General features: G+C 43.9%; 1 protein-coding gene across 1 annotated transcript in view; it reads left to right on the top strand.

Moving 5' to 3' along the window:
- The window catches only part of TMEM237 (transmembrane protein 237), a 57,163-nt gene that overhangs the window by 16,804 nt on the left and 13,015 nt on the right, over positions 1–27,344 (top strand). Inside the window, exons 3-9 of the mRNA XM_038749579.1 lie at positions 2,843–2,853; positions 3,678–3,734; positions 8,831–8,968; positions 12,539–12,686; positions 15,442–15,599; positions 25,031–25,154; positions 26,304–26,495. Coding sequence (XP_038605507.1) covers positions 2,843–2,853; positions 3,678–3,734; positions 8,831–8,968; positions 12,539–12,686; positions 15,442–15,599; positions 25,031–25,154; positions 26,304–26,495 — 828 coding nt within the window. The remainder of the gene's footprint in view (positions 1–2,842; positions 2,854–3,677; positions 3,735–8,830; positions 8,969–12,538; positions 12,687–15,441; positions 15,600–25,030; positions 25,155–26,303; positions 26,496–27,344) is intronic.

Genomic DNA, 27,344 nt, shown 5'->3' with positions numbered 1-27,344 from the left:
AGCGCTTAGTACAGTGCTCTGCACACAGTAAGCGCTCAATAAATACGATTGATTGATTTATTAAGCACTGTCTATGTGCAAAGGACTGTTCTAAGCACTGGGGAGGTTACAAGGTTATCAGGTTGTCCCCCGTGGGGCTCACAGTCTTAATCCCCATTTTCCAGATGAGGGAACTGAGGCACAGAGAAGCGAAATGACTCGCCCCAAGTCACACAGCTGACAACTGGCGGAGCCGGGATTTGAACCCATGACCTCTGACTCCAAAGCCCGTGGCATAAGAAAAATTCTGACTAATTGAAGTTGTTCTGGCAGTTCTGGCCCATGAAACAGATTGTTGTCTTTGACTTTGCTAATAGGGAAATGTAGGCAGACTCAGAAAATACTGGGGCCGTTTTCTCAAGATTCCCATTAAACTGCTTAAGGCCGATGTACTAGTAAATATATTCATTCAATCGTATTTATGGAAACTGGCCATTGTTGAGGTGGGAAAGACAAATGTGTAACTTGGAGACCCTTTAAACCCAATTTCCAATGGTGACAGTGATTTTTAGAAGAGGGAAATGTAGGCAGACTCAGAAAATACTGGGGCCGTTTTCTCAAGATTCCCATTAAACTGCTTAAGGCCGATGTACTAGTAAATATATTCATTCAGTCGTATCTATGGAAACTGGCCATTGTTGAGGTGGGAAAGAAAAATGTGTAATTTTGAGACCCTTTAAACCCAATTTCCAATGGTGACAGTGATTTTTAGAATAGGGAAATGTAGGCAGACTCAGAAAATACTGGGGCCGTTTTCTCAAGATTCCCATTAAACTGCTTAAGGCCGATGTACTAGTAAATATATTCATTCAATCCCCCTTTTAAACTGTGAGCCCACTGTTGGGTAGGGACTGTCTCTATATGTTGCCAATTTGTATTTCCCAAGCGCTTAGTACAGTGCTCTGCACATAGTAAGCGCTCAATAAAGACGATTGATGTTGATGATGATCTATGGAAACTGGCCATTGTTGAGGTGGGAAAGACAAATGTGCAACTTGGAGACCCTTTAAACCCGATTTCCAATGGTGACAGTGATTTTTAGAAGAGGGAAATGTAGGCAGACTCAGAAAATACTGGGGCCGTTTTCTCAAGATTCCCATTAAACTGCTTAAGGCCGATGTACTAGTAAATATATTCATTCAGTCGTATCTATGGAAACTGGCCATTGTTGAGGTGGGAAAGAAAAATGTGTAATTTTGAGACCCTTTAAACCCAATTTCCAATGGTGACAGTGATTTTTAGAATAGGGAAATGTAGGCAGACTCAGAAAATACTGGGGCCGTTTTCTCAAGATTCCCATTAAACTGCTTAAGGCCGATGTACTAGTAAATATATTCATTCAATCCCCCTTTTAAACTGTGAGCCCACTGTTGGGTAGGGACTGTCTCTATATGTTGCCAATTTGTATTTCCCAAGCGCTTAGTACAGTGCTCTGCACATAGTAAGCGCTCAATAAATACGATTGATGTTGATGATGATCTATGGAAACTGGCCATTGTTGAGGTGGGAAAGACAAATGTGCAACTTGGAGACCCTTTAAACCCGATTTCCAATGGTGACAGTGATTTTTAGAAGAGGGAAATGTAGGCAGACTCAGAAAATACTGGGGCCGTTTTCTCAAGATTCCCATTAAACTGCTTAAGGCCGATGTACTAGTAAATATATTCATTCAGTCGTATCTATGGAAACTGGCCATTGTTGAGGTGGGAAAGAAAAATGTGTAATTTTGAGACCCTTTAAACCCAATTTCCAATGGTGACAGTGATTTTTAGAATAGGGAAATGTAGGCAGACTCAGAAAATACTGGGGCCGTTTTCTCAAGATTCCCATTAAACTGCTTAAGGCCGATGTACTAGTAAATATATTCATTCAATCCCCCTTTTAAACTGTGAGCCCACTGTTGGGTAGGGACTGTCTCTATATGTTGCCAATTTGTATTTCCCAAGCGCTTAGTACAGTGCTCTGCACATAGTAAGCGCTCAATAAATACGATTGATGTTGATGATGATCTATGGAAACTGGCCATTGTTGAGGTGGGAAAGACAAATGTGCAACTTGGAGACCCTTTAAACCCGATTTCCAATGGTGACAGTGATTTTTAGAAGAGGGAAATGTAGGCAGACTCAGAAAATACTGGGGCTGTTTTCTCAAGATTCCCATTAAACTGCTTAAGGCCGATGTACTAGTAAATATATTCATTCAATCGTATCTATGGAAACTGGCCATTGTTGAGGTGGGAAAGAAAAATGTGTAACTTGGAGACCCTTTAAACCCAATTTCCAATGGTGACAGTGATTTTTAGAATAGGGAAATGTAGGCAGACTCAGAAAATACTGGGGCCGTTTTCTCAAGATTCTCATTAAACGGCTTAAGGCCGATGTACTAGTAAATATATTCATTCAATCGTATTTATGGAAACTGGCCATTGTTGAGGTGGGAAAGACAAAGGTGTAACTTGGAGACCCTTTAAACCCAATTTCCAATGGTGACAGTGATTTTTAGAATAGGGAAATGTAGGCAGACTCAGAAAATACTGGGGCTGTTTTCTCAAGATTCCCATTAAACTGCTTAAGGCCGATGTACCAGTAAATATGTTCATTCAATTGTATTTAGGGAAACTGGCCATTGTTGAGGTGGGAAAGAAAAATGTGTAACTTTGAGACCCTTTAAACCCAATTTCCAATGCTGACAGTGATTTTTAGAGGATACTAAACTCATGAACGTCTATTTTTATGTCGTCTTTCATGTCTCTTGGTTCCCGCTTCAATTCGCCTGCGGAAATCGCCACCGTTCGATGCTGAAGTGCAAATCAAGGTGAGCCAGTCACGCGCTGGAACAAATCTTCTCATGGCACATTTAACATTTTGATAGTTGAGAAGCAGCGTGGCTCAGTGGACAGAGCCCGGGCTTTGGAGTCAGAGGTCACAGGTTCAAATCCCGGCTCCGCCGCTTGTCAGCTGTGTGACTTTGGGCGAGTCACTTCACTTCTCTGTGGCTCAGTGACCTCATCTGTAAAATGGGGATAAAGACTGTGAGCCCCCCGTGGGACAACCTGATCACCTTGTAACCTCCCCAGCGCTTAGAACGGTGCTTTGCACATAGTAAGCGCTTAATAAATGCTCCTATTGGCATTTATTATTATCGGCAGAGAAGCACCGTGGCTCAGTGGAAAGAGCCCGGGCTTTGGAGTCGGAGGTCATGGGTTCAAATCGCGGCTCCGCCAACTGTCAGCCGTTGACTTTGGGCAAGTCACTTCACTCCTCTGGGCCTCAGTTCCCTCATCTGTAAAATGGGAATGAATCAATCAATCGTATTTATTGAGCGCTTACTGTGTGCAGAGCACTGGACTAAGCGCTTGGGAAGTCCAAGTTGGCAACATATAGAGACGGTACCTACCCAACAGTGGGCTCACAGTCTAAAAGAATGAAGACTATGAGCCCCCCGTGGGACAACCCCATCACCTTGTAACCTCCCCAGCGCTTAGAACAGTGCTTTGCACATAGTAAGCGCTTAGCAAATACCGTTATTATTATTATTATCGCTTTCCAACTGACTTCTTTTACAAAGATAACTTGCCTTGATCTTATCTTTAAGATATTTTGGAAACTACTAGAGAGCTTTCTGCTTCCATTTGACAGATGGCATTCCACTGAGTCGTCCGAAACGGAAGAAACCCAAAGCCAAAAATGCACTAGGTAAGGCTTTTCTCTGGGACATTTTTTTTCCTGTGAATGATCCAATAATATAAATAGCTTTGCTACCCTTAATGAAGATCAGCCTGGGAAGTGAACTCCGGACCACGCATCTGGAATTTTTTACCCACCAAGGGGAATTGTTAGAGAAGCAGGACGGCAGGACCAAAATGCAGTTAATATACTGTTCCTCTGCTTCCCAGTCCTTTGACGTGGAATTCTGTGTTTTGGAAGTAACCGAACATTTCCACCGCAGCCAAAACCTTGATTTTTTTTTTTAGCCCAGGCATGTGGAGAGCTGCAGAGGAAGCTTGTATATCTAGCAGGCCGAAAAAACAGTGACATGGGAAAAGGTGACAGGCCTAGTGATTTTTACAGAGAAAAAGCACTTGCTTTAGTTGTTCTCATCTTGCTAATCTGGGGTTTGGGGCTTTTTTGAGGGGCTTTTTATGGTATTTCTTAAGCACTTACTATGTGCCAGGCGCTGTCCTAAGCACTCGAGTAGATACAACGTAATCCGGGCGGACACAGTACTTCCCAAGCGCTTAGTACAGTGCTCTGCACACAGTAAGCGCTCAATAAATATGATTGATGATGATGATGATGATCTCCCATGTGGGGCTCACAGTTTTAATCCCCATTTTACAGCCGAAGGTACTGAGGCAGAGAGAGTGAAGTGACTTGTCCAGGGTCACACAGCAGACAAGTGGGGGAGTATTCATTCATTCAGTCGTATTTATTGATTGTAAGTTGAGATTAGAACCCAGGTCCTTCTGACTCAGGGGCCTGTGCGCTATCCAGTGGGCCACACTACTTCTGTGATGCAGAAGGGAGCGGGAGAAAAGGAAATGAGAATGTAGTGTTGTCCAATTATCCAGGTTCCTCTCTCTCTCCCCCCTGTGAACATACATAGTGGCAGGCATCAATCAATAATAATAATAATAATAATAATAATGGCATTTGTTAAGCGCTTACTATGTGCAAATCACTCTACTGGCCCACTAATGGACTATTCATTTTGTTAATGATGTGCATTATAGCTATAATTCTATTTGTTCTGACGATTTTGAGTTCACCCGTCTACATGTTTTGTGTTGTTGTCTGTCACCCCCTTCTAGACTGTGAGCCTGCTGTTGGGTAGGGACCGTCTCTATATGTTGCCTACCGTGTACTTCCCAAGCGCTTAGTACAGTGCTCCGCACACAGTAAGCGCTCAACAAATATGATTGAATGAAAGAATGAATGCAAAGCACTGTTCTAAGTGCTAGGGAGGTGATCAGGTTGTCCCATGGGGGGCTCCCAGTCTTCATCCCCATTTTCCAGATGAGGGAACTGAGGCCCAGAGAAGTGAAGTGACTTGCCCAAAGTCACCCAGCTGACAAGTGGCGGAGCTGGGATTCTGCTCTGCACACAGTAAGCGCTCAATAAATACGATTGATTGAGCCTTCCTCTCCCCCTTCTCCCCCTCTCCATCCCCCCCGCCTTACCTCCTTCCCTTCCCCACAGCACCTGTTTATATGTATATATGTTTGTACGGATTTATTACTCTATTTACTCATTTATTTACTTGTACATATTTATTCTACTTATTTTATTTTGTTAATATGTTTTGTTTTGTTCTCCGTCTCCCCCTTCTAGACTGTGAGCCCGCTGTTGTGTAGGGACTGTCTCTATATGTTGCCAACTTGGACTTCCCAAGCGCTTAGTACAGTGCTCTGCACACAGTAAGCGCTCAATAAATATGATTGAATAAATGAATTAATGACCTCTGACTCCCAAGCCCGGGCTCTTTCCACTGAGCCACGCTGCTTCTCAATCAGTGGCATTCATTGTACTTCTAGACTGTGAGCCTGCTGTTGGGTAGGGACCGTCTCTATACGTTGCCAACTTGGACTTCCCAATCGCTTAGTACAGTGCTCTGCACACAGTAAGCGCTCAATAAATACGATTGAATGAATAGACTGTGAACCCCCTGTTGGGTAGGGACCGTCTCTATATGTTGCCAACTTGTACTTCCCAAGTGCTTAGTACAGTGCTCTGCACACAGTAAGCGCTCAATAAATACGATTGATTGATTGATTGATGAATGAATGTACACTTTCCATTGTGTTTTACTCTCCCAAGCGCTTAGTACAGTGCTGTGCACATAGTCAGCAGCCTGGCCTAGTGGATGGCGCCCAGGCCTCAGAGTCAGAAGAACTTGAGTTCTAATTCAGGCTCCGCCACTTCTCTGCTGGGTGATCCAGGGAAGCAGCGTGGCTCAGTGGAAAGAGCCCAGGCTCTGGAGTCAGAGGTCATGAGTTCAAACCCCGGTTCCGCCAATTGTCAGCTGTGTGACTTTGGGCAAGTCACCTAACTTCTCTGTGCCTCAGTTGTTCCCTCATCTGTAAAATGGGGATTAAGACTGTGAGCCCCCTGTGGGACAACCTGATCACCTTGTAACCTCCCCAGCGCTTAGAACAGTGCTTTGCACATAGTAAGCGCTTAATAAATGCCATCATTATTATTATTATTATCATCCCTCCTGAAAGCTCACCTCCTCCAGGAGGCCTTCCCGGCCTAAGCCCCCCTTTTCCTCTTCTCCCTCTCCCTTCCCCGTCGCCCCGACTCCCTCCCTCTGCTCTTCCCCCGCTCCCCACCCCACAGCACTTGTGTGTGTATATATGTACATATTTATAATTCCATTTGTCATATTAATGATGTATATATCTATAATTTTATTTATATTGATGCTGTTGATTCATTCAATCGTATTTATTGAGCGCTTACTGTGTGCAGAGCACTGTACTAAGCGCTTGGGAAGTACAAATCGGCAACATATAGAGGCGGTCCCTACCCAACGACGGGCTCACAGTCTAGAAGGGGGAGACGGACGACAAAGCAAAACATGGAGACAGGCGTCAAAGTCGTTAGAACAAGTAGACAGAGGTCATGCGTTCAAATCCCGACACTGCCACGTCTGCTGTGTGACCTTGGGCAAGTCACTTAACTTCTCTGAGCCTCAGTTCCCTCATCTGTAAAGTGGGGATGAAGACTGTGAGCCCCCCGTGGGGCAACCTGATCACCTTGTAACCTCCCCTGCACTTAGAACAGTGCTTTGCACATAGTAAGCGCTTAATACATGCCATCATTATTATTAGTATTAATTATAGCTGTATGCACATCATTAACAAAATAAATAGAATAGTAAATATGAACAAGTAAAATAAATAGAGTAATAAACCTGTACAAACGTATGTACAGATGCTGTTGATACCTGTTTGCTTGTTTTGATATCTCTCTCCCTAATTCTAGACTGTGAACCCGTTGTGGGCAGAGATTTTCCTTCTTTGTTGCTGAACTGTACTTTCCAAGCGCTTAATACAGTGTTCTGCACACAGTAAGTGCTCAATAAATACAATTGAATGAGTGAATGAATGAATGAGTGATCTTGGGCAAGTGTGACTTCACTTCTCTGTGTCTCAGTTCCCTCATCTGTAAAATGGGGATTGAGACTGTGAGCCCCATGTGAGTGGGGACTGTGTCCAACCCAATTTGCTTACGTTCAATCGTATTTATTGAGTGCTTACTGTGTGCAGAGCACTGTACTAAGCGCTTGGGAAGTCCAAGTTGGCAACATATAGAGACGGTCCCTACCCAACAGCGGGCTCACAGTCTACATCAACCCCAGCGCTTAGAACAGTGCCTGACACATGACACGCAAATTCGTGAAGCGTTCCATATTTTTCTTCAAAGCCCTACTGAGAGCTCACCTCCTCCAGGAGGCCTTCCCAGACTGAACCTTCTCCTTCCTCTCCCCCTCCTCCCCCTCCCCATCCCCCCCGCCTTACCTCCTTCCCCTCCCCACAACACCTGTATATATGTTTGTACAGATTTATTACTCTATTTATTTGACTTGTACATGTTTATTCTATTATTTTATTTTGTTAATATGTTTTGTTTTGTTGTCTGTCTCCCCCTTCTAGACTGTGAGCCCGCTGTCGGGTAGGGACCGTCTCTAGATGTTGCCAACTTGGACTTCCCAAGCGCTTAGTACAGTGCTCTGCACACAGTAAGCACTCAATAAATGCAATTGAATGAATAGTAAGTGCTTAGCAAATACCACAATTATTATTATTATGCGCTCAATAAATACACTTGATGGCAGAGCTCTGTGCTAAGCCCTTGGGGAAGCAGCGTGGCTCAGTGGAAAGAGCCCGGGCTTTAGAGTCAGAGGTCACAGGTTCAAATCCCAGCTCCGCCACTTGTCAGCTGTGTGACTTGGGGCAAGTCACTTCACTTCTCTGCGCCTCAGTTGCCTCATCTGGAAAATGGGGATGAAGACCGTGAGCCCCCCGTGGGACAACCTGATCACCTTGTAACCTCCCCAGCGCTTAGAACAGTGCTTTGCACATAGTAAGCGCTTAATAAATGCCATTATTCATTCATTCATTCAATCGTATTTATTGAGCGCTTACGGTGTGCAGAGCACTGGACTAAGCGCTTGGGAAGTCCAAGTTGGCAACATCATCATCATCATCATCATCAATCGTATTTATTGAGCGCTTACTATGTGCAGAGCACTGTACTAAGCGCTTGGGAAGTACAAATTGGCAACATATAGAGACAGTCCCTACCCAACAGTGGGCTCACAGTCTAGAAGGGGGAGACAGAGAACAAAACCAAACACATTAACAAAATAAAATAAATAGAATAAATATGTACAAGTAAAATAAATAGAGTAATATTATTATTAATAATAATAATAATAATGTTGGCATTTGTTAAGCGCTTACTATGTGCAAAGCACTGTTCTAAGCGCTGGGGGGGGATACAAAGTGATCAGGTTTTATTATTATTATTATTATTATTATTATTATTATTATTATTATCGGGAACCCACAGTGTAATAGAGGTGTGAAGAGAGAGGGAAGCAGGTACTCGTTTCTGCCGAACTTTGCCCACGGGGCTAATGCTGCCCCAGTCATTTACCGCTCTTTCTTTCGGTCGTATTTATTGAACGCTTCCCATGTGCAGAGCACTGTACTAAGCGCTTGGGAGAGTCCAGTAGAAAGATAAACAGACACATTCGCTGCCCACAACGAGCTGTTTCTGTCTAGTCAACGCCTCCCTCGAGGGCCTCTTCCAGGGAACCGTCCGGCGTCCCTCGGAGAGCAGCGAACCCTTGGCGACCGACCGCCTGGATCGTCCAGACGCCCCACTGCAGAAGAAACGCAAGAAGAAGAAAACGCCTCTCGGTACACAGATCGCCATTTCAAAAATCAGTCACTCAGTGGTATTTGCTGAGCGCTTACTGTGTGCAGAGCCCTGTACTGAGCGCTTGGGAGTGTACCGTAACAATAACGATGGCATTTGTTAAGCGCTTACTATGTGCAAAGCCCTGTTCCAAGTGCTAGGGAGGATACAAGGTGATCAGGTTGTCCCACGGGGGGCTCACAGTCTTCATCCCCCTTTTCCAGAGGAGGGAACTGAGGCTCAGAGAAGTGAAGTGACTTGCCTAAGGTCACACAGCAGATAGGTGGCAGAGCCGGGATTAGAACCCACGACCTCTGACTTCTAAGCCTGGGCTCTTTCCACTGAGCCACGCTGCTTCTAAATAAAGAAGAGAAGCAGCGTCCCCCTCATCCCACACTGAGCCCCTCCTTACTCTCCCCCTCGTCCCCCTCTCCATCTCCCCCATCTTACCTCCTTCCCTTCCCCACAGCAGCTGTATATATGTATATATGTTTGTACAGATTTATTACTCTATTTATTTATTTATTTTACTTGAGCATATCTATTCTATTTATTTTATTTTGTTAATATCTTTGGTTTTGTTGTCTGTCTCCCCCTACTAGACTGTGAGCCCACTGTTGGGTAGGGACCGTCTCTAGATGTTGCCAACTTGTACTTCCCAAGTGCTTCGTACAGTGCTCTGCACACAGTAAGCGCTCAATAAATACGATTGATTGATTGACTATGGGCAAGTCACTTCACTTCTCTGGGCCTCAGTTCCCTCCTCTGGAAAATGGAGATGAAGACTGTGAGCCCCACGTGGGACAACCTGATTACCTTGTATCTTCCCCAGCGCTTAGAACAGTTTTATTGCCTGTCTCCCCCTTCTAGACTGAGCCCGTTGTTGGGTAGGGACCGTCTCTATATGTTGCCAATTTGTACTTCCCAAGCGCTTAGTACAGTGCTCTGCACATAGTAAGCGCTCAATAAATACGATGGATTGATTGTACTTCCCAAGCGCTCAGTCCAGTGCTCTGCGCACCGTAAGCGCTCAATAAACACGATTGAATGAATGAATGAATAGTAAGCGCTTAACAAATAACCCCCCCCAAAAAAATAAATTAATAAAAAGACACATTCCCTCCCCAAAGTAAGCTGACGGTCCAGAGGAGGAGACAGTCTAGAAGGGGAGAGATTTGGGGAGGGAAAAATATTCACACTTTTAGACTGTGAGCCCACTGTTGGGTAGGGACCGTCTCTATATGTTGCCAATTTGTACTTCCCAAGCGCTTAGTACAGTGCTCTGCACACAGTAAGCGCTCAATAAATACGATTGATGATGATGATGATGATTCCATTTAGAGCTAGCCCACTTCCTTGGCATTTCAGCCAGAAGTCCGAGGCGGAGAGCTGATTTTTAAGTTTTCACCCAGGGCGGGCCGCTTCTTTGTGGAGGGTAGCCAAAGCAAAATAAAATAAATAGAATAAATATGAACAAGTAAAATAAATAAATAAATAGAGTAATATAATTATAATTATTTTTATTATTATTATCGGATCCCTGCAGAGGGCTGGGGATTCTTCAAAGCAGATCTGCAGCGTGGCTCGGTGGAAAGAGCCCGGGCTTTGGAATCAGAGGTCATGAGTTCAAATCCCAACTCCGCAATTGTGTGACTTTGGGCTAATCACTTCACTTCTCTGGGCCTCAGTTCCCTCCTCTGTAAAATGGGGATAAAGACTGGGTGCCCCACGTGGGACAACCTGATCACCTTGTAACCTCCCCAGCGCTTAGAACAGTGCTTTGCACGTAGTAAGCGCTCACTAAATGCCATTATCATTATTATTATCTGCCGTAACGCACCGGTGTTTCTGGCAGCTGGAAAGGTGGGCCCGGCTGGCCGAATCAATCAATCAGTCATATTTATTGAGCGCTTACTGTGTGCAGAGCACTGGACTAAGCGCTTGGGAAGGACAAGTTGGCAACTTGTATATAGAGATGGATGGAGGGGGAGGTGCCGTGGGTGAATTTGTCGACAAAAGAGTGAATTTGAATTTTTGATATCCTGGATAAATCACTGTAATTGACGCCCAGCCTTCACCCCGTGCTGTCTTCGGGCCTTTCCGCACGTGTTGCTATTCGAACCGGGGAAGGCGTACTGTTCGATCTTTTTTTTAGACTGTGAGCCCGCTGTTGGGTAGGGACTGTCTCTATGTGTTGCTGACTTGTACTTCCCAAGCGCTTAGTACAGTGCTGTGCACACAGTAAGCGCTCAATAAATACAATTGATTGATTGATTGATTGATTGATTTTACGTCGGCGTTTTCCACCTTGTCTGCCTGGGCTATCTCCCCATTGGGGGCAGGTGGGGCACGGGGCCCCTGTATGTGCGTCGGTTATATCTTACTCTCCCAAGCCCTTCGTAAAATGCTCTGCACACAGTAAGCGCTCAGAAAATACGAACAAATGGCTCTGCCGCTTGTCTGCTGTGTGGCCTTGGGCAAGTCGCTTCACATCTCTGTGCCTCAATCTGTAAAATGGGGATTGAAACTGTGGGCTGCGTACGTTTCGTTGTTTGTCTCCCCCTTCGAGACTGTGAGCCCGCTGTTGGGTAGGGACCGTCTCTAGATGTGGCCGACTTGGACTTCCCAAGCGCTTAGTCCAGTGCTCTGCACACAGTGAGCGCTCAATAATAATAATAATAATGATGGCATTTATTAAGCGCTTACTATGTGCAAAGCACTGTTCTAAGCGCTGGGGAGGTTACAAGGTGATCAGGTTGTCCCATGGGGGGCTCACAGTCAATCAATCAATCAATCGTATTTATTGAGCGCTTACTATGTGCAGAGCACTGTACTAAGCGCTTGGGAAGTACAAATTGGCAACACATAGAGACAGTCCCTACCCAACAGTGGGCTCACAGTCTAAAAGGGGGAGACAGAGAACAGAACCAAACATACCAACAAAATAAAATAGGATAGAAATGTACAAGTAAAATAAATAAATAAATAAATAGAGTAATAAATATGTACAACCATATATACATATATACAGGTGCTATGGGGAAGGGAAGGAGGTAAGATGGGGGGATGGAGAGGGGGACGAGGGGGAGAGGAAGGAAGGGGCTCAGTCTGGGAAGGCCTCCTGGAGGAGGTGAGCTCTCAGCAGGGCCTTGAAGGGAGGAAGAGAGCGAGCTTGGCGGAGGGGCAGAGGGAGGGCTTAATCCCCATTTTCCAGATGAGGTAACTGAGGCCCAGAGAAGTGAAGTGACTTGCCCACAGTCACACAGTTGACAATTGGCGGAGCCGGGATTTGAACCCATGACCTCTGACTCCAAAGCCCGGGCTCTTTCCACTGAGCCACGCTGCTTCCCCAGCCACGCTGCTTCCCCAATCAATCAGTCAATAAATAAATACGATTGATTGATTGATTGATTGATTGATTAGTCCAGTGCTCTGCACACAGTAAGCGCTCAATAAATACGATTGAATGAATGAATTTGCCAGTTTTTGGAAGGTTTCAGGGGGCCCCCCGGTCTAGAACTCGTAGGGGTGGATGTGCGGGACTCGGTCCATCTCCCGATTGGGGTTTTCAGAATCGGAGACCTCGTTCAGCCCGGCGGGAACCCCCGGGGCGACGGCCATTCCGAAGGAAAACGGTCCCGGTCGAGAGCCAGGAGAGGAGGAGGCCACCATCGCCACGACTGCAGCCGCTGCCGCCCGCAAATCTCGCAAAAAAGCCAGGTGAGTTTCCCTCTGCTCCAGAGAGTTCCTGGTCAAGCCTCCTCCCGCCCCAAGCTTCCAGTTCTCATCCATCTGTTGGGTAGGGACCGTCTCTATATGTTGCCAAATTGTACTTCCCACGCGCTTAGTCCAGTGCTCTGCACACAGTAAGCGCTCAATAAATACGGTTGAATGAATGAATGAATGAATAAATCCATCACTGATCTACGGCCAAATCTTTCGGGCCCCCGAATCCCATCGATCAATCAATCAATCGTATTTATTGAGCACTTACTGTGTGCAGAGCACTGGACTGAGCGCTTGGGAAGTCCAAGTTGGCAACATCTAGAGCCGGTCCCTACTCGACGGCGGGCTCACGGTCTAGAAGGGGGAGACAGAGAACAAAACCAAACATATTAACGAAATAAAATAAATAGAATAGATATGTACAAGTAAAATAAATAGAGTAATAAATATGTTCAAACGTATATACATATATACAGGTGCTTCCCAGAAGTTCCACCGTCCCCTGTGATCCCAGAGATTAATGGCTGACTGACGCCAAAAGTTTAAAAAATAGAAATTGAGATTTGCATCAAAGTAATACTTGAAAAATTACAAATCCAGAGCTCTAAGGGGTTATTATTAATCAGCACAGTACAGTACCCACAGTAAGCACTTAATAGTGGAAAGAGCTCAGGCCGGGATTCAGAGGACCTGAGTTCTAATCCCGGCCCTGCCCTGTGTCTGCCGTGTGTGACTCTGGCTGGGCAAGTCACGTCACTTCTCTGTGCCTCAGTTCCCTCGTCTGATAAATGGGGATGAAGACTGTGAGCCCCACGTGGGACAGGGACTGTGTCCACCCCGATTAGTTTGTATCTAGTTTGTGATGCCAATTTGTACTTCCCAAGCGCTTAGTACAGTGCTCTGCACATAGTAAGCGCTCAATAAATACGATTGATTGATTGATTGATTGATTATCTAATCAGAGATGCATCTTGTGTCAGAGAAGCACCGTGGCTCAGTGGAAAGAGCCCGGGCTTTGGAGTCACAGGTCATGGGTTCAAATCCAATTGTCAGCTGTATGATTTTGGGCAAGTCACTTCACTTCTCTGGGCCTCAGTTCCCTCATCTGTAAAATGGGGATTAAGACTGTGACTGTGTCCCGTGTGGGACAACCTGATCACCTTGTATCTCCCCAGCGCTTAGAACAGTGCTTTGCACATAGTAAGCGCTTAACAAATGCCGTCATTATTATTATTATCCACCCAGCAGTTAGAACAGTGCTTGGCACATAGTAAGCACTTAGCAAATGCCACAGTTATTCATTCATTCATTCAATCATATTTATTGAGCGCTCACTGTGTGCAGAGCACTGTACTAAGCGCTTGGGAAGTACAAGTTGGCAACATGTAGAGACGGTCCCTACCCAACAACGGGCTCACAGCCTAGAAGGGGGAGACAGAAAACAAAACAAAACATGTGGACAGGTGTCAAGTCATCAATCAATCAATCAATTGTATTTATTTAGCGCTTACTGTGTGCAGAGCACTGGACTAGCGCTTGGGAAGTACAAGAGAGTACAATAGAGAAGCAGCGTGGCTCAGTGGAAAGAGCACGGGCTCTGGAGTCAGAGGTTGTGGGTTCAAATCCCGGTTCCGCCACTTGTCAGCTGTGTGACTTTGGGCAAGTCACTTTACTTCTCTGGGCCTCAGTTCCCTCATCTGTAACATGGGGATGAAGACTGTAAGCCGCACGTGGGACAACCTGGTTACCTTGTGTCTACCCCAGCGCTTAGAACAGTGCTTTGCACATAGTAAGCGCTTAACAAATACCAACATTATTATTATTATTATTATTACAAGTTGGCAACATAGAGAGACAGTCCCTACCCAACAGTGGGCTCACATCAGAACAAATAGACTAGACTGTGAGCCCATTGCTGGGTCGGGACCGTCTCTCTATGTTGCCAACTTGTACTTCCCAAGCGCTTAGTCCAGCGCTCTGCGCACAGTAAGTGCTCAATAAATACAATTGAATGAATGAATGAAATAGAAATAAAGCTAGATGCCCATCGTTAACAAAAGAAATGGAATAGTAAATATGTACAAGTAAAATAAATTAGAGTAATAATCGACTGGTTGGTTGACAGTCATCCAACTATCAGCGTGGCTCAGTGGAAAGAGCGCGGGCTTGGGAGCCTGAGGTCATGGGTTCAAATCCCACCTCCCCCACCTTGGGCAAGTCATTTCACTTCTCTGTGCCTCAGTTCCCTCATCTGTAAAATGGGGATTAAGACTCGGAGGCCTTCCCAGACCGAGCCCCTTCCTTCCTCTCCCCCTCGTCCCCCTCTCCATCCCCCCCATCTTACCTCCTTCCCTTCCCCACAGCACCTGTATACATGTATATATCGTTGTCCATATTTATTACTCTATTTGACTTGTACATATCTATCCTATTTATTTTATTTTGTTAGTATGTTTGGTTTTGTTCTCCGTCTCCCCCTTTTAGACCGTGAGCCCACTGTTGGGTAGGGACTGTCTCTAGATGTTGCCAACTTGGACTTCCCAAGCGCTTAGTCCGGTGCTCTGCACATAGTAAGCGCTCAATAAATACGATTGATGGTGATGATGATGACTGTGAGCCCAACACGGGACAACCTCATCTCCTTGTGTTCCCCCCCAGCACTTAGAACAGTGCTTTGCACATAGTAAGTGCTTAACAAATACCAACATTTATTATTATTATTATTATTATCCACTGTCCCTGATGATAGGAAGCCCCGGCCGCCGGAGAGCCAGCAGGCCAACGAGTTGGGAGTGGAAGACGAGGACATCGTGGTGGGCGAACACGCCCGCCTGGACCCGCCGCGTCCGTTCGCCGGGCCCACGAGCGTCAGTCAGCCCGTAGGAAAAGTGTTTGTGGAAAAGAGCCGTACGTACCTCCTCGGGGGCCGCGTTTCGGGGGCCGCTTCGTCCGCGCCGAACCCTTCTTTGGGGAGAGGGAGGCGGACCGCGCGTCTGTTGAGGCCTGCGCCAACTCAGGCTGCCCCTCGGAAGAGAAGTGTGAACTTATTCATTCATTCATTCTTTCATTCAGTCGTATTTATTGAGCGCTCACTGTGTGCAGAGCACTGGACTAAGCGCTCGGAAAGTACAGCTTGGCAACAGATAGAGACAGTCCCTGCCCGACAACGGGCTCACAGGCTAGAACGGGGGAGACAGACATCAGAACAAGTGAACAGGCATCAGTAGCATCAGTATAAGTAAATAGAATTATAGCTATACACGCATCATTAATATTATAAAGTAATATTTACAAATATTCACAAGTGCGGTGGGGAGGGGAAAGGAGTTGGGGGGGCATCAATAGCATCAATACAAGTAAATAGAATTATAGCTATACACGCATCATTGATATTATAAAGTAATATTTACAAATATTCACAAGTGCTGTGGGGAGGGGAAAGGAGTTGGGGGAGGGAGGGGCATCAATAGCATCAATATAAGTAAATAGAATTATAGCTCTATACGCATCATTAATATTATCAAGTAATATTTACAAATATTCACAAGTGCTGTGGAGAGGGGAAAGGAGTTGGGGGAGGGAGGGGCATCAATAGCATCAATATAGGTAAATAGAATGATAGCTATACACGCATCATTAATATTATAAAGTAATATTTAAGTAAATAGAATTATAGCTATACATGCATCATTAATATTATAAAGTAGTATTTACAAATATTCACAAGTGCTGTGGGGAGGGGAAAGGAGTTGGGAGGGGGAGGGGCATCGATAGCATCAATATAAGGAAATAGAATTATAGCTCTATACGCTTCATTAATATTATAAAGTAATATTTACAAATATTCACAAGTGCTGTGGGGAGGGGAAAGGAGTTGGGGGGCATCAATAGCATCAATATAAGTAAACAGAAATATAGCTATACACGCATCATTAATATTATCAAGTAATATTTACAAATATTCACAAGTGCTGTGGGGAGGGGAAAGGAGTTGGGGGGGGAAGGGGCATCGATAGCATCAACATAAGTAAATAGAATGATAGCTATACACGCATCATTAATATTATCAAGTAATATTTACAAATATTCACAAGTGCTGTGGGGAGGGGAAAGGAGTTGGGGGAGTGAGGGGCATCGATAGCATCAATATAAGTAAATAGAATTATAGCTATACACGCATCATTAATATTATAAAGTAATATTTACAAATATTCACAAGTGCTGTGGAGAGGGGAAAGGAGTTGGGGGAGGGAGGGGCATCAATATAAGTAAATAGAATGATAGCTATACACGCATCAGTAATATTATAAAGTAATATTTAAGTAAATAGAATTATAGCTATACATGCATCATTAATATTATAAAGTAGTATTTACAAATATTCACAAGTGCTGTGGGGAGGGGAAAGGAGTTGGGAGAGGGAGGGGCATCGATAGCATCAATATAAGGAAATAGAATTATAGCTCTATATGCTTCATTAATATTATAAAGTAATATTTACAAATATTCACAAGTGCTGTTGGGAGGGGAAAGGAGTTGGGGGGGCATCAATAGCATCAATATAAGTAAATAGAAATATAGCTATACACGCATCATTAATATTATAAAGTAATATTTACAAATATTCCCAAGTGCTGTGAGGAGGGGAAAGGAGTTGGGGGGGGGAAGGGGCATCGATAGCATCAACATAAGTAAATAGAATGATAGCTATACACGCATCATTAATATTATGAAGTAATATTTACAAATATTCACAAGTGCTGTGGGGAGGGGAAAGGAGTTGGGGGAGTGAGGGGCATCGATAGCATCAATATAAGTAAATAGAATTATAGCTATACACGCATCATTAATATTATAAAGTAATATTTACAAATATTCACAAGTGCTGTGGAGAGGGGAAAGGAGTTGGGGGAGGGAGGGGCATCAATATAAGTAAATAGAATGATAGCTATACACGCATCAGTAATATTATAAAGTAATATTTAAGTAAATAGAATTATAGCTATACATGCATCATTAATATTATAAAGTAGTATTTACAAATATTCACAAGTGCTGTGGGGAGGGGAAAGGAGTTGGGAGAGGGAGGGGCATCGATAGCATCAATATAAGGAAATAGAATTATAGCTCTATACGCTTCATTAATATTATAAAGTAATATTTACAAATATTCACAAGTGCTGTGGGGAGGGGAAAGGAGTTGGGGGGGGCATCAATAGCATCAATATAAGTAAATAGAAATATAGCTATACATGCATCATTAATATTATAAAGTAATATTTACAAATATTCCCAAGTGCTGTGAGGAGGGGAAAGGAGTTGGGGGGGAAGGGGCATCGATAGCATCAACATAAGTAAATAGAATGATAGCTATACACGCATCATTAATATTATCAAGTAATATTTACAAATATTCACAAGTGCTGTGGGGAGGGGAAAGGAGTTGGGGGGGCATCAATAGCATCAATATAAGTAAATAGAAATATAGCTATACATGCATCATTAATATTATAAAGTAATATTTACAAATATTCACAAGTGCTGTGAGGAGGGGAAAGGAGTTGGGGGGGGAAGGGGCATTGATAGCATCAACATAAGTAAATAGAATGATAGCTATACACGCATCATTAATATTATCAAGTAATATTTACAAATATTCACAAGTGCTGTGGGGAGGGGAAAGGAGTTGGGGGAGTGAGGGGCATCGACAGCATCAATATAAGTAAATAGAATTATAGCTATACACGCATCATTAATATTATAAAGTAATATTTACAAATATTCACAAGTGCTGTGGAGAGGGGAAAGGAGTTGGGGGAGGGAGGGGCATCAATATAAGTAAATAGAATGATAGCTATACACACATCAGTAATATTATAAAGTAATATTTAAGTAAATAGAATTATAGCTATACATGCATCATTAATATTATAAAGTAGTATTTACAAATATTCACAAGTGCTGTGGGGAGGGGAAAGGAGTTGGGAGAGGGAGGGGCATCGATAGCATCAATATAAGGAAATAGAATTATAGCTCTATACGCTTCATTAATATTATAAAGTAATATTTACAAATATTCACAAGTGCTGTGGGGAGGGGAAAGGAGTTGGGGGGGCATCAATAGCATCAATATAAGTAAATAGAAATATAGCTATACACGCATCATTAATATTATAAAGTAATATTTACAAATATTCCCAAGTGCTGTGAGGAGGGGAAAGGAGTTGGGGGGGGAAGGGGCATCGATAGCATCAACATAAGTAAATAGAATGATAGCTATACACGCATCATTAATATTATCAAGTAATATTTACAAATATTCACAAGTGCTGTGGGGAGGGGAAAGGAGTTGGGGGAGTGAGGGGCATCGATAGCATCAATATAAGTAAATAGAATTATAGCTATACACGCATCATTAATATTATAAAGTAATATTTAAGTAAATAGAATGATAGCTATACATGCATCATTAATATTATCAAGTAATATTTACAAATATTCACAAGTGCTGTGGGGAGGGGAAAGGAGTTGGGGGAGGGAGGGGCATCAACAGCATCAATATAAGTAAATAGAATGATAGCTATACACACATCATTAATATTATAAAGTAATATTTAAGGAAATAGAATTATAGCTATACATGCATCATTAATATTATAAAGTAATATTTACAAATATTCACAAGTGCGGTGGGGAGGGGAAAGGAGTTGGGGGGCATCAATAGCATCAATATAAGTAAATAGAATAGCTATACACGCATCATTAATTTTATCAAGTAATATTTACAAATATTCACAAGTGCCGTGGGGAGGGGAAAGGAGTTGGGGGAGGAAGGGGCATCGACAGCATCAATATAAGTAAATAGAATGATAGCTATACACGCATCATTAATATTATCAAGTAATATTTACAAATATTCACAAGTGCTGTGGAGAGGGGAAAGGAGTTGGGGGAGGGAGGGGCATCAATAGCATCAATATAAGTAAATAGATTGATAGCTATACACGCATCATTAATATTATAAAGTAATATTTAAGTAAATAGAATTATAGCTATACACACATCATTAATATTATAAAGTAATATTTACAAATATGCACAAGTGCTGTGGGGAGGGGAAAGGAGTTGGGGGATGGAGGGGCATTGATAGCATCAATATAAGTAAATAGAAATATAGCTATACACGCATCATTAATATTATAAAGTAATATTAACAAATATTCACAAGTGCTGTGGGGAGGGGAAAGGAGTTGGGGGAGGGAGGGGCATCAATAGCATCAATATAAGTAAATAGAAATATAGCTATACACGCATCATTAATATTATAAAGTAATATTTACAAATATTCACAAGTGCTGTTGGGGAGGGGAGGAGGAAAAGGGGGGCTCAGTCTGGGAAGGCCTCCTGGAGGAGGTGAGCTCTCAGTCGGGCTTTGAAGAGGGGAAGAGAGCGAGCTTGGCGGATGTGCGGTGGGAGGCCATTCCGGGCCAGAGGTAGGACTGTGAGCCCATTATTGGGTAGGGACTGTCTCTATATGTTGCCAACTTGTACTTCCCAAGCGCTTAGTCCAGTGCTCTGCACACAGTAAGCACTCAATAAATACGATTGAATAAATGAATGAATGAATGAACGGGCCCCCCTTTGCTCCGGTCACTGCCCAGAGCTCACGCTCATCAGGGGCTTCTGAAGCTGCAGCGGGGCCTAGGGGATAATAATAATAATAATGATGATGGCATTTGTTAAGCGCCTACTATGTGCCAAGCACTGTTCTAAGCACTGAGGGGGATACAAGATGATCAGGTTGTCCCACGTGGGGCTCACAGTCTTAGTCCCCATTTTACAGATGAGGGAACTGAGGCGCAGAGAAGTTAAGTGACTTGCCCAGGGTCACCCAGAAGACATGTGGCAGGGCCGGGATTCGAACCCACGACCTCCGACTCCTAGGCCCGGGCTCTTTCATTCATTCATTCAATCGTATTTATTGAGCGCTTACTGTGTGCAGAGCACTGGACTAAGCGCTTGGGAAGTCCAAGTTGGCAACATCTAGAGACGGTCCCTACCCAACAGCGGGCTCACAGTCTAGAAGGGGGAGTCAGACAACAAAACCAAACATATTAACAAAATAAAATAAATAGAATAAATATGTACAAATAAAATAAATAGAGTAATATTTATAATCCACTTCCCCTACTGAGCCACGCTAAGCCCACTGTTGGGTAGGGACCGTCTCTATGTGTTGCCGACTTGTACTTCCCAAGCGCTTAGTCCAGTGCTCTGCACACAGTAAGCGCTCAATAAATACGATTGATTGATTGATTGATTGATTGATTGGATCTACAGCGATGGCAAAGTCAGGGGGACGACCCACCTTCGCAACAACGCTAAAAATCCACCCTTTCCTCTCCATCCAAACCGCTACCACGTTAATACAGTCACTCATCCCATCCCGCCTGGATTTCTGCATCAGCCTCCCGTCTCTCCCCGCTCCAGTTCACACCTCCCTCGGCTGCCCGGATCGTTTTTCTACAAAAACGGTGTTGGACACGTCAGCCCGCTCGTCAAAAAACCCCAGTGGATGCCCAGCCACCTCCGTATCATCATCATCATCAATCGTATTTATTGAGCGCTTACTATGTGCAGAGCACTGTACTAAGCGCTTGGGAAGTACAAATTGGCAACATATAGAGACAGTCCCTACCCAGCAGTGGGCTCACAGTCTAAAAGGGGGAGGCAGAGAACAAAACCAAACATACTAACAAAATAAAATCAATAGAATAGATATGTACAAGTAAAATAAATAAATAAGTGGAGTAATAAATATGTACAAACATATATACATATATGCAGGTGCTGTGGGGAAGGGAAGGAGGTAAGATGGGGGGATGGAGAGGGGGACGAGGGGGAGAGGAAGGAAGGGGCTCAGTGTGGGAAGGCCTCCTGGAGGAGGTGAGCTCTCAGTAGGGCCTTGAAGGGAGGAAGAGAGCCAGCTTGGCGGATGGGCAGAGGGATTGGGGGCATTCCGGGCCCGGGGGATGACGTGGGCCGGGGGTCGATGACGGGATAGGCGAGAACGAGGTATTGTGAGGTGTATCAAACCTCACCGAGATACGAGGTACCGAGGTACGGTGAGGTGTACGGTGTATCAAACAGAAACTCCTCACCATTGGCTTTAAATCAATCAATCAATCGTATTTATTGAGCGCTTACTGTGTGCAGAGCACTGTAGTAAGCGCTTGGGAAGTACAAGTTGGCAACATATAGAGGCAGTCCCTACCCAGCAGTGGGCTCCCAGTCTAAAAAGTGGTCCACCATCTTGTCCCCTCCTACCTTGCCTCAGTTTCTCCATCCCAGCCCGCACACTCTGCTCCTCTGGTGCCGCTCACCTTCTCCCTGGGCCTCCATCTCGCCTGTGTCGCCGCCGACCCCTGGCCCACGTCCTGCCTCCCTCCTCAAATCCACCAGATGATGCCTCTCCCCCCGCTTCGAAGCCTTATCGAAAGCCCATCTCCTCCAGGAAGCCTTCCCAGACCAAGCCCCACTTTTCCTCCTCTCCCACTCCCTTCTGCGTCGCCTTGACTCGCTCCCTTTCCTCTTCCCCCTTCCCAGCCCCACACCGCTTATGTACCTATCTGTCATTTTATTATTTATTTATTAGAGAAGCAGCGTGGCTCAGTGGAAAAGAGCCCGGGCTTTGGAGTCAGAGGTCACGGGTTCAAATCCCAGCTCCGCCAATTGTCAGCTGTGTGACTTTGGGCAAGTCACTTTTTTAGACTGCGAGCCCACTGTTGGGTATGGACTGTCTCTATATGTTGCCAACTTGGACTTCCCAAGCGCTTAGTACAGGGCTCTGCGCACAGTAAGCGCTCAATAAATACGATCGATTGATTAATTTCTCTGCGCCTCAGTTACCTCATCTGTAAAATGGGGATTAAGACTGTGAGCCCCCCGTGGGACAACCTGATCACTTGTAACCTCCACAGCGCTTAGAACAGTGCTTTGCACATAGTAAGCACTTAATTAATACCATCATTATCATTGTTATTATTTATCTGTTTTCATATCCATCTCCCCACCTCTCGACTGTAATTTCACCGAGGGCAGGGAATGTGTCTGTTTATTGTTATATTGTCAATCAATCAATCGTCTTCATTCATTCATTCATTCATTCAATCGTATTTATTGAGCCCTTACCGTGTGCAGAGCACTGTACTAAGCGCTTGGGAAGTCCAAGTTGGCGACATAGAGAGACGGTCCCTACCCAACGGCGGGCTCACAGTCTAGAAGGGGGAGACAGTCATTCATTCATTCAATCGTATTTATTGAGCGCTTACTGTGTGCAGAGCGCTGTACTAAGCGCCTGGGAAGTCCAAGTTGGCAACATATAGAGACGGTCCCTACCCAATGGCGGGCTCACAGTCTAGAAGGCTCTCCCAAGAGCTGAGTAGAGTGCTCTGCTCACAGTAAGCACTCAATAAATAAAATTGACTGACTGATTGAATGACTGAATAGGCCACCCGGCTTTGTGAGTTCATTGGTGATGTTGAGGGGAGGGCCAAGAGGAGAAACATTTATGTATGTTTTGATGTTCTGTGTCTTTTAATAGGCTTTGGTTATTCGTTCAATTGTCTTTATTCAATCATCATCATCATCATCAATCGTATTTATTGAGCGCTTACTGTGTGCAGAGCACTGGACTAAGCGCTTGGGAAGTCCAAGTTGGCAACAGATAGAGACGGTCCCTACCCAACAGCGGGCTCAATCTAGAAGCGGGAGACAGACAACAAAACAAAACATATAAACCAAATAAAATAAATAGAATAAATATGTACAAGTAAAATAAATTCAGTCGTATTTATTGGTTATGCATTAGTTCTAAAATTATTTCTGAGAAGAACTATGTCTGCTTTTGGAGGGTGGGGGTGAAAGCCTGCCTTATTTTAAGTGGAAAAGAGATAAATTCATTCATTCAATCGAATTTATTGAGCGCTTACTGTGTGCAGAGCACTGTACTAAGCGCTTGGGAAGTACAAGTCGGCAACATATAGAGACGGTCCCTACCCAACAATGGGCTCACAGTCTAGAAGGGGGAGACAGACAACAGTGTTTCCTGAAACCAGAGCTATCAATCAGTGGTATTTATCGAGCGCTTACTATGTGCAGAGCACTGTACTAAGCAGCATGGCTCAGTGGAAAGAGCCCGGGCTTTGGAGTCAGAGGTCATGGGTTCAAATTTCGGCTCCTCCAACTGTCAGCTGTGTGATTCTGGGCAAGGACCTTAACTTCTCTGGGCCTCAGTTCCCTCATCTGTAAAATGGGGATTAAAACTGTGGGCCCCCCCGTGGGACAACCTGATCACCTTGTAACCTCCCCAGCGCTTAGAACAGTGCTTTGCACATAGTAAGTGCTTAACAAATACCATCATCATCATCATCACTTGGGAGATTATGATACAATTAAATCACCGAAAATAAAAAGAGACTACGGATCCAGTCTTGTTTCTTTGTGGAGAAAACCGGCAATCCAGATGCCCTTCTCCAACTTTCTAGACTGTGAGCCCGCTGTTGGGTAGGGACCGTCTCTATATGTTGCCAACTTGGACTTCCCAAGCGCTTAGTACAGTGCTCTGCACACAGTAAGCGCTCAATAAATACGATTGAATGAATGAATGAATGAATGAACTTGGACATAAAGCAGGATGGCAGATGTTGACGCTGAGAAGCAGCGTGGCTCAGTGGAAAGAGCCCGGGCTTTGGAGTCAGAGGTCATGGGTTCAAATCCCACTCTGCCAACTGTCAGCCGTGTGACTTTGGGCAAGTCACTCAACTTCTCGGGGCCTCAGTTCCCTCATCTGGAAAATGGGGATGAAGACGGTGAGCCCCCCCCGCGGGGCAACCTGATCACCTTGTAACCTCCCCAGCGCTTAGAACGTTGCTTGGCACGTAGTAAGTGCTTAATAAATGCCATTATCATCATCAATCGTATTTATTGAGCGCTTACTATGTGCAGAGCACTGTGCTAAGCACTTGGGAAGTACAAATTGGCAACATATAGAGACAGTCCCTACCCAACAGTGGGCTCACAGTCTAAAAGGGGGAGACAGAGAACAAAACCAAACATACTAACAAAATAAAATAAATAGGATAGGTATGCACAAGTAAAATAAATAGATATATCATTATTATTCATTCAGTCGTATTTATTGAGCGCTTACTGTGTGCAGAGCACTGGACTAAGCGCTTGGGAAGTCCAAGTTGGCAACATAGAGAGACCGTCCCTACCCAACAGTGGGCTCAGATTTGTTTTAATCCATCTCAAGTGCAGTTTTCTTTCGCCTCCAGGACGCTTCCAGGCCGCCGATCGCTCCGAGTTGGCTAAAGCCTCTGAAAACATGGATGTGCTGATGGACGTCAGACCCCCGTGGACCACGAGAGACGTGGCTCTTTCCGTCCACCGAGGATTCAGGTATCAAACTGGACTGGAGTTAAAAGGAAGCGCAGGCAGTCATTCATTCGTTCATTCAATCGTATTTATCAATAAATATGATCTCCCCTTCTCCCCCTCTCCCCCTTGTCTCCCTCTCCCTCACCCCCATTTTACCTCCTTCCCTTCCCCACAGCACCTGTATATATGTATATATGTTTGTACATATTTATTACTCTATTTATTTTACTTGTACCTATCTATTCTATTTATTTTATTTTGTTAGTATGTTTGGTTTTGTTCTCCGTCTCCCCCTTTTAGACCGTGAGCCCACTGTTGGGTAGGGACTGTCTCTATGTGTTGCCAACTTGGACTTCCCAAGCGCTTAATCCAGTGCTCCGCACATAGTAAGCGCTCAATACATATGATTGATTGATTGATTGATTGATAGAGGCAATTTGGGGCAGTGGGAGTCAGTGAGGGTGGGCCCATTGTCCGCTCGGTGGCCTTGGGCAAGTCACTGCTCTGAGCCTCAGTCGCCTCATCTGGAAAATGGGGACGAAGACTGTGAGCCCTCTGCGGGACAGGGACCGGGTCCAACCCGATTTGCTCGTGCGCTCCCAAGCGCTTAGTCCAGTGCTCTGCACACAGTAAGCGCTCAATAAATACGATTGATTGATTGATTGATTGATTGATTGATAGAGGCAATTTGGGGCAGTGGGAGTCAGTGAGGGTGGGCCCATTGTCCGCTCGGTGGCCTTGGGCAAGTCACTGCTCTGTGCCTCAGTCGCCTCATCTGGAAAATGGGGACGAAGACTGTGAGCCCTCTGCGGGACAGGGACCGGGTCCAACCCGATTTGCTTGTGTGCTCCCAAGCGCTTAGTCCAGTGCTCTGCACACAGTAAGCGCTCAATAAATACGATTGATTGATTGATTGATTGATAGAGGCAATTTGGGGCAGTGGGAGTCAGTGAGGGTGGGCCCATTGTCCGCTCGGTGGCCTTGGGCAAGTCACTGCTCTGTGCCTCAGTCGCCTCATCTGGAAAATGGGGACGAAGACTGTGAGCCCTCCGCGGGACAGGGACCGATTTGCTTGTGTGCTCCCCAGCACTTAGCACAGTGCCTGGCACATAGTAAGGGCTTCACAAATGCCGTGACTATTATTCTTATTATCATTTCTCTTTGATTCAGGACGGTCGGTCTCTTTTCCCACGGCTTCCTGGCCGGCTATTCCGTGTGGAACGTCATCGTGATTTACGTCATAGCGGGAGAACAGTTGTCGGACGTGTCCCATTTCCTCCAGCAGTATAAGACCTTAGTCTATCCCGCTCAGAGCCTCCTCTACTTGCTCCTGGCCATAAGCACAGTTTCAGCCTTCGACAGGTAAGAGAGTTGGGACCTTAGATGCTCCCAAGGAGCAGTGAGTTCCTCCTGGGAGATTATAATAATACTATATATAATATGTAATGTATATCTTTAATATATATTTTATATAATACATATAATATATAATATAATATATATTTCATATATTAATATATATAGCAGTGAGTTCATCCTGGGAGATCATAATAATAACATAATATAATTATATATATATAACATATAATATATATATTTAATATATATTTTATATAATACATATAACATATGATATATTATAATATAATATATTTAATATATTAATATATATTTTATACAATACATTTAATATATTATGATATAATATGCATGATATATTATAATATATAATATATTATAATATAATTTATATTTAATATATTAATATATATAGCAGTGAGTTCATCCTGGGAGATTATAATAACAATATAATATGATAATAATATAATATATATTTAATATATATCTTACATAATACATATAATATATAATGTATTATGATATAACATATATTTAATATATTAATATATATTCTATACAATACATATAATATATTATAATATAATATGTGCTATCTTATAATATACAATATATTATAATATATATGATAATATAATATGTATTTAATATATTATATATGATAATATAATATATATTTAATATATTTAATATATAAATATAATATATTATATTTTTTATATTTAAATTATAATTGATTAAGCGCTTACTACGTGCAAAGCACTGTCCTAAGCGCTGGGGACGTTACAAGGCGATCAGGTGGTCCCACGGGGGGGGCTCACAGTCTTCATCCCCATTTTCCAGATGAGGGAA

This window comes from Tachyglossus aculeatus, chromosome 7 (assembly GCF_015852505.1).
Source record: "Tachyglossus aculeatus isolate mTacAcu1 chromosome 7, mTacAcu1.pri, whole genome shotgun sequence".
NCBI lineage: Eukaryota > Metazoa > Chordata > Mammalia > Monotremata > Tachyglossidae > Tachyglossus > Tachyglossus aculeatus.
The sequence above is the reverse complement of the archived record's forward strand: the minus strand, read 5'-3'. Positions and strand labels throughout refer to the sequence as shown.